Source organism: Ostrinia nubilalis, chromosome 5 (genome assembly GCF_963855985.1).
Source record: "Ostrinia nubilalis chromosome 5, ilOstNubi1.1, whole genome shotgun sequence".
Taxonomy (NCBI): domain Eukaryota; kingdom Metazoa; phylum Arthropoda; class Insecta; order Lepidoptera; family Crambidae; genus Ostrinia; species Ostrinia nubilalis.
The window spans coordinates 2,187,500-2,203,351 of record NC_087092.1 but is presented as its reverse complement, the minus strand read 5'-3'; the positions used below and the strand labels follow the sequence as shown (position 1 = coordinate 2,203,351).

At 35.7% G+C, this 15,852-nt stretch overlaps 2 protein-coding genes across 3 annotated transcripts; both read right to left on the bottom strand.

Moving 5' to 3' along the window:
• Window positions 1–81: 81 nt before the first annotated feature.
• On the bottom strand, window positions 82–9,571 carry LOC135071657 (acyl-CoA-binding protein homolog). Of its 2 annotated transcripts, none has more exons than XM_063965424.1 (4): window positions 9,387–9,571; window positions 9,108–9,151; window positions 6,858–6,975; window positions 82–522 (listed from the first exon to the last, which is right to left on the bottom strand). In XM_063965424.1, the coding sequence occupies exons 2-4, from the start codon at window positions 9,120–9,122 to the stop codon at window positions 383–385; spliced, it is 273 nt and encodes a 90-aa protein (XP_063821494.1). In that variant the 5' UTR covers window positions 9,123–9,151; window positions 9,387–9,571; the 3' UTR covers window positions 82–382. The 2 variants fall into 2 exon arrangements, with proteins under 2 accessions (XP_063821494.1, XP_063821493.1); XM_063965423.1 differs by lacking the exon at window positions 82–522 and adding an exon at window positions 1,287–1,837 and having other exon boundaries at window positions 9,387–9,565.
• A 2,163-nt stretch (window positions 9,572–11,734) lies between these two features.
• Window positions 11,735–15,478, bottom strand: LOC135071659 (putative acyl-CoA-binding protein). The gene is made up of 4 exons (XM_063965425.1): window positions 15,400–15,478; window positions 13,038–13,073; window positions 12,677–12,791; window positions 11,735–12,057 (listed from the first exon to the last, which is right to left on the bottom strand). Exons 2-4 carry the CDS (start codon window positions 13,050–13,052, stop codon window positions 11,930–11,932), a joined length of 258 nt encoding a protein of 85 aa, XP_063821495.1. The 5' UTR covers window positions 13,053–13,073; window positions 15,400–15,478; the 3' UTR covers window positions 11,735–11,929.
• Between the last annotated feature and the right edge of the window lie 374 nt (window positions 15,479–15,852).

Here is a 15,852-nt window from a genome sequence, read left to right as displayed (position 1 = left end):
TTTCGTCCCTATCTACACCAGCCTATAGGCAAGTTAATATAAAATATTATCAAGGACTGCATTAAAATAAAATAATAAAAATAAAGTAAATTGATTTATTTCAAAGAATATACAAAACTGTAACAAAAATGCTGAAAGTTCGACTTTGGAGCACCAGGATTGTGATTTCAAAAAAAGCAATAACAAAAGTTGTCCTTACATAATTATTGTGATTTCGTATAAATAACCTAGTTGTGCCTATACCAGCAATATAATAAATTACTTATTTTAATGAGACGGACGGCCGATTCCAGTTCATAGTTGTATATTGTGACAAACTTGCAAGGCTTTCAGTGTTAACCCCTTGCGGTCCGTCCATTAGAACTAAGGCTAATTTTGTTATTTACTGGAGACCGATGGAAGCGACTAAGCCGTCCACTTTAGCGATGTAGGCCTTCTGGGCATCCTCCTTGCCAGTGCCCTTCTTGTTGGACCACGCCTCGAACTTGGCCTTGCCTTTGAAGTCGAGCATGCCGGGTTTGTCTGGAAAGAAAAAGATAAATTATAACGATTCTGAAACGTCAAGTAGCAAAAATCGAAACTTTAGCCCAGCATTGATAGTAGCGCCCTCCCATCGATGTCATAGCTGGGACGGTTCAGTGTTATTGGACATAATGAATTAATTTACCAGTTGGACAAAATGACATGAGAAACACAAGTGTTATTTGTTAGTTTGTATGTGTTCTGTGTTATTTGTCCATAATTAATTAATTATTAGTTACAATTATGTAATCTAATGGCTACATTTTTTTGTACTTGTGTTCGTAAAAGCTACACGGTAACAATTAATTTGGACTGTTATATGATTATACAATCATCACTGCGTAACTAACTCCCGTATTCACAAACGATGTTTGCTTAAGTGAAGCAGCAAATCAAACGCACAGTGTCGAATAGAGCTCTGTGATTGGTTCGTTCGTCACCCTGTGTGTCCACGCGCCCTGTCAGACCTCATAGTAATGTTTGTGAATACGGGCGTAAGTTCCTCATTTTGATAAGATTGATCTACCTACTCGTAGCATAATTAAGAATTATCAGATCTTGCTAATATTAATTACAAATAAATATGTATGTTTATCAGAAATAATGTAGGATTCTAATGGTAAAATATTTTTTCAAATCGGTCCTATTCAAACTAACTAGTTACGGAGCCTATTCAATACAGAAAATCTAATCTTTCCTCTTTATAATATTGGTGTGGAGTAGGTGGAGATAAAGGAAACTGCATTAAAATAAAACCATAAAAATAAAGTAAATAATTTATTTCAAAGAATAATACAAAACTGTAACAAAAAATGCTGAAAGTTAGATTTCGAGCACCAGGATTGTGATTTCAAAAAAAGCAATAACAAAAGTTGTCCTTACATAATTATTGTGATTTCGTATAAATAACTTAATGTGCCTATACCAGCAATATAATAAATTACTTATTTTAATGAGACGGACTTCCAATTCCAGTTCAAAGTTGTTTAAAAATAACAAACTTGCAAGGTTAGCCCTTTAACCCTTTGCGTTCCGCCCATTATAAACTAAAGCTAATTTTGCACCCGACAAGAATGTTGTGAAACCGGTTATGGGCAGTTAGGTCGCGAAGAACGCCCGGGAAAAGTGTTCCGTCGCAGTTGGCTGGTCCCGTCGAGTCGATTACTAGTGTACGGTTACTGGAGGCCGATGGAAGCGACCAGACTCTCTACTTTCGCGATGTAGGCTTTCTGGGCGTCATCCTTGGAAGTGCCACTCTTCTTCGACCACGCTTCGAACTTGGCCTTGCCCTTCAGGTCGAGGAAACCGGGCTTGTCTGGAAAGACAGATATTCATGAGGATTATAGAATCTGCGCAACGATTTGAATAGATTGAGATTCGATACTATACTACTGTCTGAGATTGGTAAAAGTTTTAAGACTTGCCAGGCTTTTACCGTTGTTGAGTAGGTTGTACAAATATCACCGGCTACTCATATTATGGGTAACTGTAAGGAAATTCAAACAGGACACTTGTTTAGTTGCATTGTAAATTCAAAAGGCTATTTATGTAAATGTGAAAATTATTTTTAGATATAAACAACTTTTTTAGCAAACCAATCAGTTACTTACATCTTTTTCTCATAAATAAAAATGATTTGATATTTGATTGTCTCGCTAAAACTCGTTCGGCTGGACCGATTTGGCAAATTTTTGTCTTGAACTATTTGTGAAAGATCAGGGAAGGTACAATGAAAAAACACATAGTTCTTATAAAAAAATGAGGCAATACAAAGTTCGCTGGGACATCTAGTATAAACATATTTTTTATTGAAACGTATTCTTTCATCTGTGACAACAATCCGAGTTACAAGTTCATCAGACTGTTCTGCAATTTTCACTGTTACAATCTCAGCAACATCAGCAATGCCTGACGCTTGGGCATGTTGTCGGAACGGAAACGATACACATTCCACGCGTGATGCAACGCACTGATCGAGATGATCCAGTGAATCGAGTATTTAGTGGTTAATAGACTTTCTTTTCTTCTTTGATCATTTAGCTACGTCACGGTAACGTGGCTACGTGATATGATATGGTATTCAAAAGAATCTAACTAAATAAACAGTGGAAACACACCATTTATCAATTCAGACTTAGTTTAAGTTAAAAAAGTAAAGACATGCTAATAAAATAATAAGGATAATGTTTGTTTGAAATACATGTATACTTAGGTTTTTACATTTTGTACCATTCGTTGATAAGGTGACCTAAAAATCATCGATCAATTTATATCACAATCCGATAGTAAAAATACTTTTCTATCACTTTTTATCGTAATTCTTTTGAAAATACTCGTGATTAGAAACTTAATAGTAAGGTACTTGATACAAATAAGGCCTACGTTCTAATAAGGCCTATACATCAGAAAACACAGATAAATAAATCCAACCGGGATAATACTTCAAGGACACGTACTCATATGCCCTACAACCCGGTAGAGTGCAAGAGCGTCCCGATCCCCTTCTGACCCACCGCACTACCAAACCACACTACCAGTAGTGTCGTGGGGAATATTTTTTCCCTTCTGCACTACCAAGCCAGTAGTGTCGTGGGTAACATACATCTTCATTCCCATCGACACTACTACCATAACTAAATGTAAAATTTGTAAAATTTTGGATTGTTTTGCAATAAATTATGTTTATATGCAACCCTAACCTCTCGGTACAAATTTGCAGTTTGACGGAATTTACTGAAAATAAAATATTACCTAAAAGGGCTTATACCCATATAACTTTGCGTGAAAGAAAAACAAAAATTATTTTTACCCGACTGCGGCAAAGCAAAAGGAGGGTTATGATTTTGACAGGATAAGTATGTATGTATGTTCATCTGTTCCCTCGTAACTTCTAAACTACTTATCAGAATTCGACAAATGACATATCATTAGAAGCGTCTTAATTGTCCGCTGGTTATAGGCTATATGGGGTTTCACAAAATCTAATGTGGCGCCCTCTAGCGGACAAACCATACAGAGTAAAAAAATAAAGTTAAGATAAATGTGCCGTGTTTGATATCATTTGAAAGTGCTTTACTTGTACATTTACCGTAACATGTACATAAGCCCTTTTGGGATATATTTTATTTTCAGTAAATTCCGTCAAACTGCAAAATTGCACAGAGGTTAGTGTTGCATATAAACATAATTTATTACAAAACAATCCAAAATTTTACAAATTTTACATTTAGTTATGGTAGTAGTGTCGATGGGAATGAAGATGTATGGCCCTTAAAAATTACCCACGACACTACTGGCTTGGTAGTGTAGAAGGGAAAAAATATTCCCCACGACACTACTGGTAGTGTGGTTTGGTAGTGCGGTGGGTCAGAAGGGGTCCCGATCCACGATCCCAGCACCAATTGGCACACGTTCTTCTAAGGTGGTGGGTGATTTCGTGCTCTCTTATAAAAATCTGGCGATTTCATCTTAAATTTTCGGTAAAATGACGCTGTTTTAGATTAAGCTTTTCTTAGTAATCGTTTCTAAATATTTCTTACTAGCTAATAATTACCTTAATTTGTACTACTGGCTATAGATGCATTATTTGTAAATTTTTAAAGACACCAAGAGCGAGATATCTAATAAGGCCTAGGCCTTATTTCAGCATGGTAGGCCATATTAGATACTTATGTCAACACCTGATTACGGACAAATTCATTTAACTAAATGAGTCAAAGAGTAACTAAATATTTATTTAATAAGAATCTTACTAACAGAACAGAAAAGTAAAAGAAAACAGAGTCGAAAAAAAATACTAAACCTGTAAAAAAAAGAAACAAAATACAAAACCAATATAAAAAAGCCGTATGTATAATTCTAAAGGTAAGGAGAACAAAAGCTGGTATTAGCATGCCTGTCTGGAAGACAACGTAGCTGATATGCTACCATAAAGGACTGCTTTTGGTGGTATCACAAAGATTGTGTAGGAGTTGGTAAAGATGATTCAGAAGCCTTTTTATGCCCTTGTTCTAACAAAAATTGAGATAGAATTTTGTTTACAAAAATTCAAGACTAAATGATGTTCCTAAACTGATTTATTCAAAAGGTTTTATGTGTAGGCCTTATTCGAACACGGTGTTTTAATAAGCCCTATACAAAAAAATAATATTGTTTGTTTTTGATATTTTTTTTGATAATTTAAGTAAGGAATCATTATTTTGTTACTATGAATATTTAATTTTATCTATAATTTATGTATTATTCTTAATAAGTGGAATTTAAGTTTATCTAGAGATATACAGTATATTTCTGTTTACTTGGTATGTAAAGTTTTGATAACGCAAACAAATCGACGTGTTTAATGTTATAAGACCGCATTTTGTTTAATACAACCTCAATTTTAAGGTCTACAGGCATTTGAATCATATAGGCCTTATTCCGTGCAGGTGATTTATTAAAGCCAAAATCAGTGGTTTCGTAATTTGCTTATTTTGAATAGATTTAGTTAAAAATTGTGTTATTTTTTGTAATATTGCTAAAATTTAAGGATGGAAGAAGTAAATTAACCTTGTTTTTGTTAACTGGCGTTAATATTTATTGAAATATAAGCATTTAAAGTTAGGTAGGCCTTATTTGTATCAAGTACCTTATTATTAGATAATTTCTGATTAATCCGATATGCTCACTAATTACTTTAATTACTAATAGAAACCGGCGTCTAAAGTTTAATTCTTTCAAAACAAATACCTAAATATAATTAGCTAGAAAATATTACATCAGATTAGGCTACAATTTTTATCAAAATACGCGCGAGAGAAGCCGCGGGCAAATGCTAGTAAAGTCCGTTATTTCTTTTAATCCGTTCCTATAGTTTTGATTTAATCCTCAAGATAAGCAACTACCAACACGTAGGTATTTGCATACGTATAAAAGGAGTGACTTTTCCTGCCAACTTAAAGTGCCACGTTTCCTTGACCTTGCCGGGCGACAATACTCCATTATTAAATGAAACAATGGATGAACTTTTGGCACTGTTATGAAACATTATTTACTCAATAATTTCCAAATATAAATTAGAGTACACGTTTGCGATCAAAGTCCTTCAATGGTTTTTATATTAAATTTTATGGATCTGAAAAGGGGAATATTTCTCTAGCTGCTAAAGGAATATTAAACCTACTCAACCTTCATTCATTGGAGGCCAAGCTGTAGATCCTGGCTATACAGGAGTTGCAGTGGTGGGAAAGTGTATATAAAGTCTTTTTTCTAGAGGAATATTCCCCCCTTTAGCTAGTATCTAAGCTAGTTCCCTCTACTACAATTAATGCGCCAAGTAGAAATTAGCAACAGTACCTATTGTTAGTTGTCGGCTGCAGCATCGCAGCCGAAACATCAAGCCGTGAGTACATAATGTAACTCATTAATAAACGTCGCGTTAAGACCCGTGTCTTACTATTTTAGTTGAAATGGAACGCGAAAGTTTAAAACCTTATAGTATTGTTAATATTCCTATGGCTAATGTGTACAGCCATTATTAATAATAAATAAATATCCTTGGACATTTTACACTGCGCTTCTAGTCCCAAACTAAGCAAAGCTTGTACTATGGGTACTAGACAACGGATATAAACATACTTAAATACTTTTTTTTTTTAAATACATACTTATTATACATAGAAAACACCCAGTCCAATACAAACAAATATGCTCATGCACACAAATGTTTGTACTGTGCGGGAATCGAACCCGCAACCTCCGGAATAGTAGTCCGTTTCGAACCACTACACTAAACGGTCGACTCATTGATGACGATCTCATCATATTGAAACCGATTTTAATGGGCGTTGACTCATATCAAATAAGAGTGTAGTCATCCTGCAGTGCAGACTAAAATGATCTGATGATGATGATGGATAAGGACAAAAATTACGTGGACACACTGGCTAGTTGGCTACTCATTGGTGCGGTCTGCGTCACCTGCGTAGTTCCAAGAAGTCAGTGTCTCTGAATCTTCAGATCTGGATTGTATCCTTGTCTACTGGTAATAAGGTTTAAAGTCGCGTGAATATTCACTGGCAGGTTTCGACGATAATGGCTTGTTTAAACAGAGCATACAGCCCCAAGAGGTCTCAGGTCATCTCTGAACTTCAGATCTGGATTGTATCCTTGTCTACAGGTAATAAGATCTAAAATGGCGTAGCTTCTCACTGGCAGTGCCATCGTCGCCGACAGTGGCCTGCTTGAACAGGGCGTACCTACAGTTCCAAGAGCTTTGGTCTTTAACTGAACGTCAAAACCTGTACTGTAACGCTTTGTCTACTGGTGATAAGATCTAAAATGGCGTGGCTACTCACTGGCGGGGTCAGCGTCGCCGACGGTTGCCTGCTTGAACAGAGCGTACAGCTCCAAGAGGTCAGCATCACTGGGCAGGGACTTTAGGTTCTTGACCTTGGCGGCGGCGGCATCGAATTGCTGGAATCAGAAATCGTTACGCAATGTTACAAAAAAAACTATAATCTAAGATAAGGTGCTCATAACGACTCTGGTTGTATTGTAAGTACCAGCACTTCCAAATAAAAATTAAGTCTTGATACAGTACAAAATAGGGTTAAAATTTCAAAAAAATTTACACTGTACCAGGCACAAACTACATAATTTTCATTCGCTGCAGCTTTAAGACATCGCTCATCGGATCAAAGGTATACCTACGTATCCTCTGAATCACGGGATTATATTTCTTTTCTAACAATTCTATTGTTTCTTTCTTTCTTTCTTTCTATTGGGACTTCTATTCTATTCTACCTCATTGAGGTGAAAGTGTCAAAATCTCTAACTACTAGACAACAGAGCTTCCGAAATTAATTTCGTATGCTAACAACACGCAAACGATTCACAAGAACGTGGCGCTTCAAAACTTAAATAAGATAAATCAACAAACTATCATCATACATATAGAAAAATAAAAAATAAAATACTTGTATTATGACATAAAAGCTATGACGCGAATGAAACCTCTTAAAGTCTGCATAAAAATACATAATTGCCTTAAGCACTTGAAGGTCAGACAGGTTTATGGTAAATTACAAAAAACGTTTGCTGCCTGCGTACAAAGTTCAAGATTAGCTGTTTTCTTAGAAGTAAAACAATACTTGTAACTTGTTCCAGCTAACATCCTAATTATGCTACACCTAAATAATAATTCTTTATTCAATTCAAAAGAGAATAATGGCCGTTTTCACCATCAATCCCTAATTTTTAAGTGATCCCTATGTACCATACCATAGGGGCCACTTAAAAAGATCACACGTCTATCAGATCTGGACCAAAAATAAATGTGCCAGTTTAAAATTAATTAATTATGTCATGTTACAATCACATGCTACTTCATCACAGTTTTTATTACCTACAATTTAATAATACCAATCAGAATTCTGTTATCAATTTTAATTTATCTTTCCTGTTTTATAATAACCACCTTTTGTAATAACAAACTGCTTTAGGGAAAACTTTTTTAAAGCATTTCATATTAAAACATATTTAAAATTTACGTTCAATGGTTACTTTTGACTCTTAATTAGTCCCAATACCTGACCAATGTCTAGTGAGAACTACATTTACTATAAAATTACTAATTTAGCTTAAACATGGAAAATAAATATTGATTAATTTGTTGCCAAGTAAAAATATCATGTGCAAGTGCACTGTGAAAGTCAGTTTCTTGGGCAATAATAGTAACTTCAAAGTCAATAGTTACACCTGATGAGCAGTTGTGTGAAATTATATTATTTGCTCATAGTGCCTTACCTCGTAAGCAACAGAAAATAACAAAAGTAAAATATTTATATGCCAATAAAATATTTATTGCGCTTAGCATGTTTCATACAAAGATTGGGTAAGAATGAGATTTGAAAACATAAGACTATTTGTAAAAGTTATAAAGTAATCAATTTTACTTTTGTGAAGCCTCAATGTAACCTTGTTGGTGTTCAAATAAATAAATAAATAAATCATCAATCCTTACTAATTTCTTCTGATAAAGGAATTAATACCTATTATCATGGGACAAAGATTGATATCTGCTTAAAAAATTTCCACCTGGCAGTTACTAGATGAATCATTAAAAGATTCCATGAATTTAGTGCAGTGAGTCACAAATGCTAATAGCTGAAATTGTCCAACACATTTTGATACAATACAACATTAACATACATAATTTATCCCAAAAATAGAAACTGCAATAAGTGTGTAATAATGAAATGTAAACACTATGTATTCAGAAATGTGATGTTAAATTAATTGAATAATTAAAGTATCAAAATTTACTAACAAAATGGATCCAAATTCCAGAAATGAAATTTCATTTTTCAAATGCACAGCTTCATCAGGTCAATGTCAAATCAATAACTTATCTTATGTAAATGACTCATAGAATGATGGCACTGAAACAAAATTTAACAGAAACTAGACATGATAATCTAACCCTGGTAACTTGGTTTCTGTGTTGTTTATAAATAGTTATCAGGTCTAAAAATGATTGATAAAAACTTATCAGTTTCATATTATGCAGTTATTTCAATTACATTTAAAAAATATATTTTACTCACCTCCTGGAGAGACATGATGTGTGGTCTTGGAAAAGGTGGGGTACCTATAAAATGCAAATTATAGCTTTACACAATGTATAGGTCAAACTTTTCGTTGAATTATCTTTGGAGACAAGACTTTCGCAAAATAACCTCTAAAAAGTGCCGACAACTGATGGCCACAAAACACATAAAATCGATTTACGATGAATATGGAAAGGTATTTTAATAAAAGATGAACTGCTGTTGAACAGTGGAATACAATTAAAAAGCGATTATGATGAACACGTCACAACTTACTGAAGTAGAAATGAACACGACTGCACGACCCGGTAACCCGTTAGGAACTAAATAAAACTACTTCGCGTCGCGCTGTACAGAGATTATTCAACAAACGGCCTTTATCGTTGCGTTTCATGTAGCACCGTAAAATATAAACGGAGGGTAAAATCGAGCGAATAATTGTAAAACTGGCTTTGCTAAATTTTTTGGGACCGTCTCAGGCTGAAATATGACGTAAATGACGTTGATGACAGATGACAGAACTCATTTACAGAACTGTGAAATCGTCTTGGTCTCTATCGCTTTAGCAATAGAGGTCAATGTTCATCGATGAATTTTAGGGGTAATGTTTATGAGGAATGTTCAGAAATCATCTGAAAAGCAAAAAAAAAATATTAAAAAAATTAAGTTCAAAAAAGGAGACGAAGTCCAATGTCCATTGTCCTGTCCTACACGCGGTACCCTGCACAGATGGGTTTCTAAAAATACTTGAATACAGAAGGGCCATTGGAAATTGCAATGTGTGAAGAAGAAAATGAAAAATGAAGAAGACATGCCGTTTTACGGCTAATATCAGCGTTGCCAGACGTCCCGATTTTGGCGGGACGTCCCGATTTTTAAATCAAATTTAAATGTCCCGCGCGGGACAGGCTCTGTCCCGCTTTTCGGAGAGAGACACTCACTTCACCAGACTATTGTTTGAAACGCCATATTATTCTAAAAAATAAAACTTTTTTAATTTTTTTCTTTTTTTATTCTAAAGGCGAATTTAACGATAGAGTAAATCTGATTTAAAATATTATTTTTTTGTTGAAATACATTTTCTATGGCTACTTTTGCTATCTATTGTCACGTAAACGTAATTATAAGTCAAATAAAAAGATAAATATTTGAAAACCTTTGATTATATACGTTTTTTTTACTTTGTCCCGCTTTTGACGGAAGAATCCCGCTATTTTCACTCAAAAAGTACCAAAGTCCCGACTTGGCGAAAAAAAAAACTGGCAACGCTGGCTAATATGGCTAAACTACCCACAGTATATAACAGGTAAGAATGTGTAATTAATGTGTTTTTAACTATTTGAGTACTTTGTCCAAATCTAACTATATTGTGAGTTATCTGTTATATAAGTAGCTAATATTTTAAACTATTATGTTGCATTTTTTTTACTATAAAATTATCACTTCACTTCGGGAGGGTAAATATTATTTACCGTTAAAATAGATACCTATTGTTGCAATAAATCCCGTGAAGTGATAATTTTATCTGTTATATTCAAACCATAACATAATTTTACGTATTATTACCGATTCTGGGCCATATACCTGTACCGACTGTGAATGAATACGGTAGAAAATGCGTTTACCTACATCAAGGCAGCACAAGACCGTTCATTATGGAAAACCTTGGGGGAGGCCTTTGTCCAGCACGTCCACTGCTGAAACGAACGAACATCAAGTAAAATTAGCAAGCGAAGACTTGACGGGTAATCAACTCTTGCATCATTGCAGCAGAGACTAAGATTTTGTGAGATGAACATAAATTACAGTGAACAATGGATTTCCCTTGATCCTTTGCCCTTGCGTGACTATCGGTTCGTAAAACTTTCCTCGATAATTACCTGAAAACTCTAAACTCCTTGTTATTCTATAATTGAAATAAAATAATATTTAATTACTTATTATTAACCTACCTATTTATTTGTGAAAATATTTTTTCCTACTTTACTTGGTAGTTTCCCCAAGTTCCTCATTTCAGAGATTAGGTCTTAATCATTTTTGCACCTGTGGGTCTACTTACTAGACAAAGTGCAAGTGGTCGAAAAGCCTTTTTTTTGTATGGAGTTTTGACGGATTCGATTTTTGATTCGATCAAAAAGTGCATTTTGTCTAGGAGGGCTTACATCTAGGTTACCTGTCTTTAAACCCTAGGTCTAAATTAGGTATAACTCTCACTGAGTCACTGTGTTATCGTCGGTCAGTGAGTAGGTAAGATAGTAAGTAGGACGTACCTACCTACTGATATTTATCTTTGTGATAGCAGTCAATGGTAGGTATAGGTAGGTACTTAGCTCATGCAGGTGTATTTTTTTTTTCTAGAAAAGGGGCATGGCGCCTGGACAATGTCCCCCCATTGACATCCACAATATCATAGGAGTTCCAACTAAAGCGCAGCTTACCAAGGTATCGTGAATTTGCTGAGTAGGTAAGTATGTTCTCTCACTTTAAATAAGTTTTGGTCTACCCGATGTATCAGACTTTTGAGCTACTTACTCTACAACTAAGAAGTTGCTGAACACTAATTTGGATGTTTTTCGAACCCCACATCATAGTGATCACAGACTAAAAAATAAGTAAAACAAAGATTTCAGTGAGAAAGTGTTTAATTAATAAATATATTTTTTAGAAAACTTAACAATAAAGTCTAATTTCTAAGTTACTCTTCAGTTTCATTAGATAGAATAACATTTGAGAGCCCGAAAAAAGAATTACGTCATGTGCAGCCAAAAGAGCAACTAAGAAATCAGTGGCAGTTTAATAAATAAGGTTAATTCTAGAATTTAGGCGTATTTGGACTGCCACTGTTGGGAAAGGTTGATGTACTCCTTCTTGGCGTCTTCCTGGGACATGCCCTTGCGGCCTTTCCACGCGTTGAACTTGGCCTTCTCTACCAGACCGCTGGGCTCGCCTGCAAAAAAAAAGATTTTATTTGAATCTTTCCAGATGATTTATCAGAAGGCTAAGGGGGCTATATTTTTCGAAAACGTTGAGACTAAGTAAGATGTTACTAAGCCGATTTGGAAAATCTAATGACATCAATGTTCGAATCGACGAATGTAGCGATTTTGATAGACCTAAATAAGTAGGCAGGGTTCTCTTATGACCAAGAGCAAAGCTAAGTTTAGCTTAGCTCGAATACTTAGCTAACGCAGTTTCCCATAGTGTTTGCATGGTTTGCAGTTTACAGTCTGAACAAGACAATGGGAAACTACGTCAGCTACACGAGTTAAGCTAATCTAACTTACTGCGCTCCTATTGGTCTGCAACCGGCATAGGGCTCGTTGCGAAAATTTTAAGATTGAATTTCAAGCTTTTCAAGCCTTGTTTGCCCGGTCGCTGATGATAGTGATCGCAGCCTGGGACGTCCACCCACAAGGTAGACCGACGACCTCAAAGGTAGCAGGAAGGCGCTGGATGCAGGCCGCTACCAACCGTGCGATGTGGAAATCATTGTGGAGGCACATGTTCAGCAGTGGACATCCTGACTCCGGTGGCTGAAATGATAATGATGATGATGTTGATCTTACCAATGTTGACGTCACCGACGGTGGCTTGCTTGTACAGGGAGTACAGAGCAAGGTTCTCGTTGTCGGAGGGCTTGGTCTTCCAGTTCCTGACGGAGGTGGCGACGGATTGGAATTGCTGGAATTATAAGAACCAGTTATTTAGATGACTGTTATGTAGGTAGCTAGGTAGGTAGGAAAATTTCAAAAGTAACCACAGTTAGGTTGCTGTTTGAAAGTGAAATTCATGACGCTGATTGTTCTTCATTGATTGATTTACCAGAGTTGTTCATAATTATAGGTACCAAATGAAATTTCAGATGGATTTAGTCCGGAATAAGAGTATCGTATTTTGGTTGAAATTGCAAAAGTAGATCTTAATTACCTCATCGATAGACATTTTGGGTTAGGTTGATGAGATCTGAAACAAATCGAAAATCTAGAATTAGTTAGGTTATGAGTCTGAGTTGAATCCTGAGCACGAATACTTAACTCTCATATTCGTATTTATTAAACAAGGTGTTTTGTTTTTAAAAAAACGAGAGTAAAACAACGAGCACGATATTTATTCGTGCTCCGGGTACTGATTAGTATTAAAGTTCAATATTATTCTGGTCAAATTATTTTCCCCAATGGCATGTAGAGTCCATAAACACCTTAAGTACGTCCAAAGCATTATGTTCTGTGGCCCAAAGTGACTCTAAATTATAGGTAAAACATTTCGCAACGAAATTCGCAAGGTACCCTCGGCCCCTATTCAAAAATCGTTCGTAAATGAACGCGTCCGCTAGTCGCACGCGCATTCCGCGGGGTCAGCGACCGGCGCGCAACTTAACTGGAGTAATAGCTTTCCAACGCGCGCCGCAACTATACTATCCAATTACAGGGGTTCTACTTGGAAAAACAATATCAAATCGTATGACTCTATCCTTTTCCCTCTCCCCAGCAATTCAGATTAAGCAGCAGAGACAGATAGAGCTGAGTAAAGAAATCAATATGTGGAGTAGGACCTCAGGGCAATGCTCTACAATCGGTAGCAATGAACACCATGATTTGGTATAATATGGATTTAAAGTAGGGTAGGTAGAGTCCTGCATTCCCCAGTGTTATTGAATCGAATGGCCTATTGGTACGAGTATCTACCAAAATATGGCACCAGTGATTATGCTGACTAAAAGAGCACCAATGATTTGATGCTGACTCAGTGAGAACTATTTTACTGTCTTGTGGGCAACTGGCCAACTTATACTCAAAAGGACAATATGCAGGGAAATACGTATGAGAGAAGTTCCTAATTCTTCCTAAATCACACTACAGTTTATGTCAATGAGCACTATATGTGCCCCACACCTATTATTATGAGCATGATGACTCTTAGAAGCAGAAAATAGTAAAATATCTCTATGAATTCTAACTCAAGCAGAGCTTTACGTAACCAATGTAACGGAAAGCCTCAAATAGACATCAAACCAGTTTCAAAAATTCTTAAAATAAGAGTTCATCTGCTTTTATGAGACCGCATAATGACTATTAACTGTTAAAACCGGGAAATGATGCCGTTTCTTCTGACAATGTCGCTGCTTAAAGACCCAAAGCATCTTCTGTCTTTACGCTTTCATTATTTTGTAAATTGGGACAAACAAAAAGGCCAAATCACGAAAGATCTCAGACTGAGTCTCATTGCCTAATTTTTCGTACCTAATTAACTACTTACTTAGGGTAATACCCGTATGACTGTATCAATGATATGCGATTCTCTATCACAATACTACATATCATAAAATAACATCCTACACGCCAGTCGAATAAACAAGTTAAAAGAAAATAAGAAATCGCCAGAGCCACTTCCTAGTGGTAAAGAAATATCCACAACACCAAGAGTATACAAAATAGTCGCTGTGGGTCAAAGATATTTGACGCATTCTTTATCGAGTTCAAAATTAAGGTCAGGATGTCTGCGCACACGGCGAAATGCTGACCGCAATCATCGTGACCGTGACCTACGCGGTCAAACTAGCTAGCATCAACAAAATTATGTAATAAATTATCTAATAACGAAAACAAATAGATGTTATCTTTCATTTCATGACTGATATGATGACAGTGTGAAGAGCTTTCGCCCTAATTACTTCTTAATTCATCGACAAGTAAATTGGTACTTCGATAGAGTCGATTCATAATTTTCTTCCCGCGTCATCATCAGATTTCGAATCACCTGTGGGCACAGTGCCATTTCTCTACCATAGAGATTTAGATATATGTGATCGTGAACTTAAAATTTCAGGATAGACCCATTATCGATAGATGCCAAGTAATACCAATGGAACCTAAGGTTTACCTACAAAATTATACATCTAATTGTATTTGATTGTGAGGAGAGTTTTTTTAGGGTTTTGTACGAAACCCTAAAGGAATAAGTACCGAAACACATCCGACATTGAATACTTTTATTATCACCACGTGGGGAAAATATCCATCTTAGCTTAAGTATACCTACACTACGAGGAATCAAGCGTATAAGTAACACCAAAAATGTGCACAAAACCACCAGAATATCTGTTTCAAAAGTGGCAAACACTACTGACTTGATTGAGAAGAAACATGCTCACTTTAGTGCAAATTTCAAAAACTCTACATGTGCTAAACTACATTCAAATGCAATACACGCACTTCCACTTCGTGTCACAGAACAAAAACTTGCTTTTCACAAGAAGTATAATATTTTAGGTAAAGTTTGAGGGACTCACCAGGTCACTGAAAGAAGATAGAGATCGCCGGAGTCCGGGAGTGATACTAAATGCTATCGAGCGCGCTCTCGGGTTAAATTTCTGAAGGCACGGGCGGATTTTCAGGTATTATGCTAGGGTTGGCACTACTGAAAATTGGATAGTGTCTCGATTATTAGGTAATAATTTCGTGATGAATTCTAATATTTTTCGACTCTACTGGCCCTATAATTCAGAACTATTTTGTTCTCTTTGTACCAAATCGAATCATGGTATAAAGAAATTGGTTTTGTAGATTGAATATTCTTACAACCTAGTATTATATTATCTGTATTACAACTAAGAATAGATCTGAGTTAAAGTTTTATCATCGATGAAGTAGTCCTAACTAAAGTGTCATACAAAAAGAGTCAAGTAATAAAATGTTTTTGAGATTATTAGAGATTTAATAGACTTTCGTGGCTTATTTCTTAG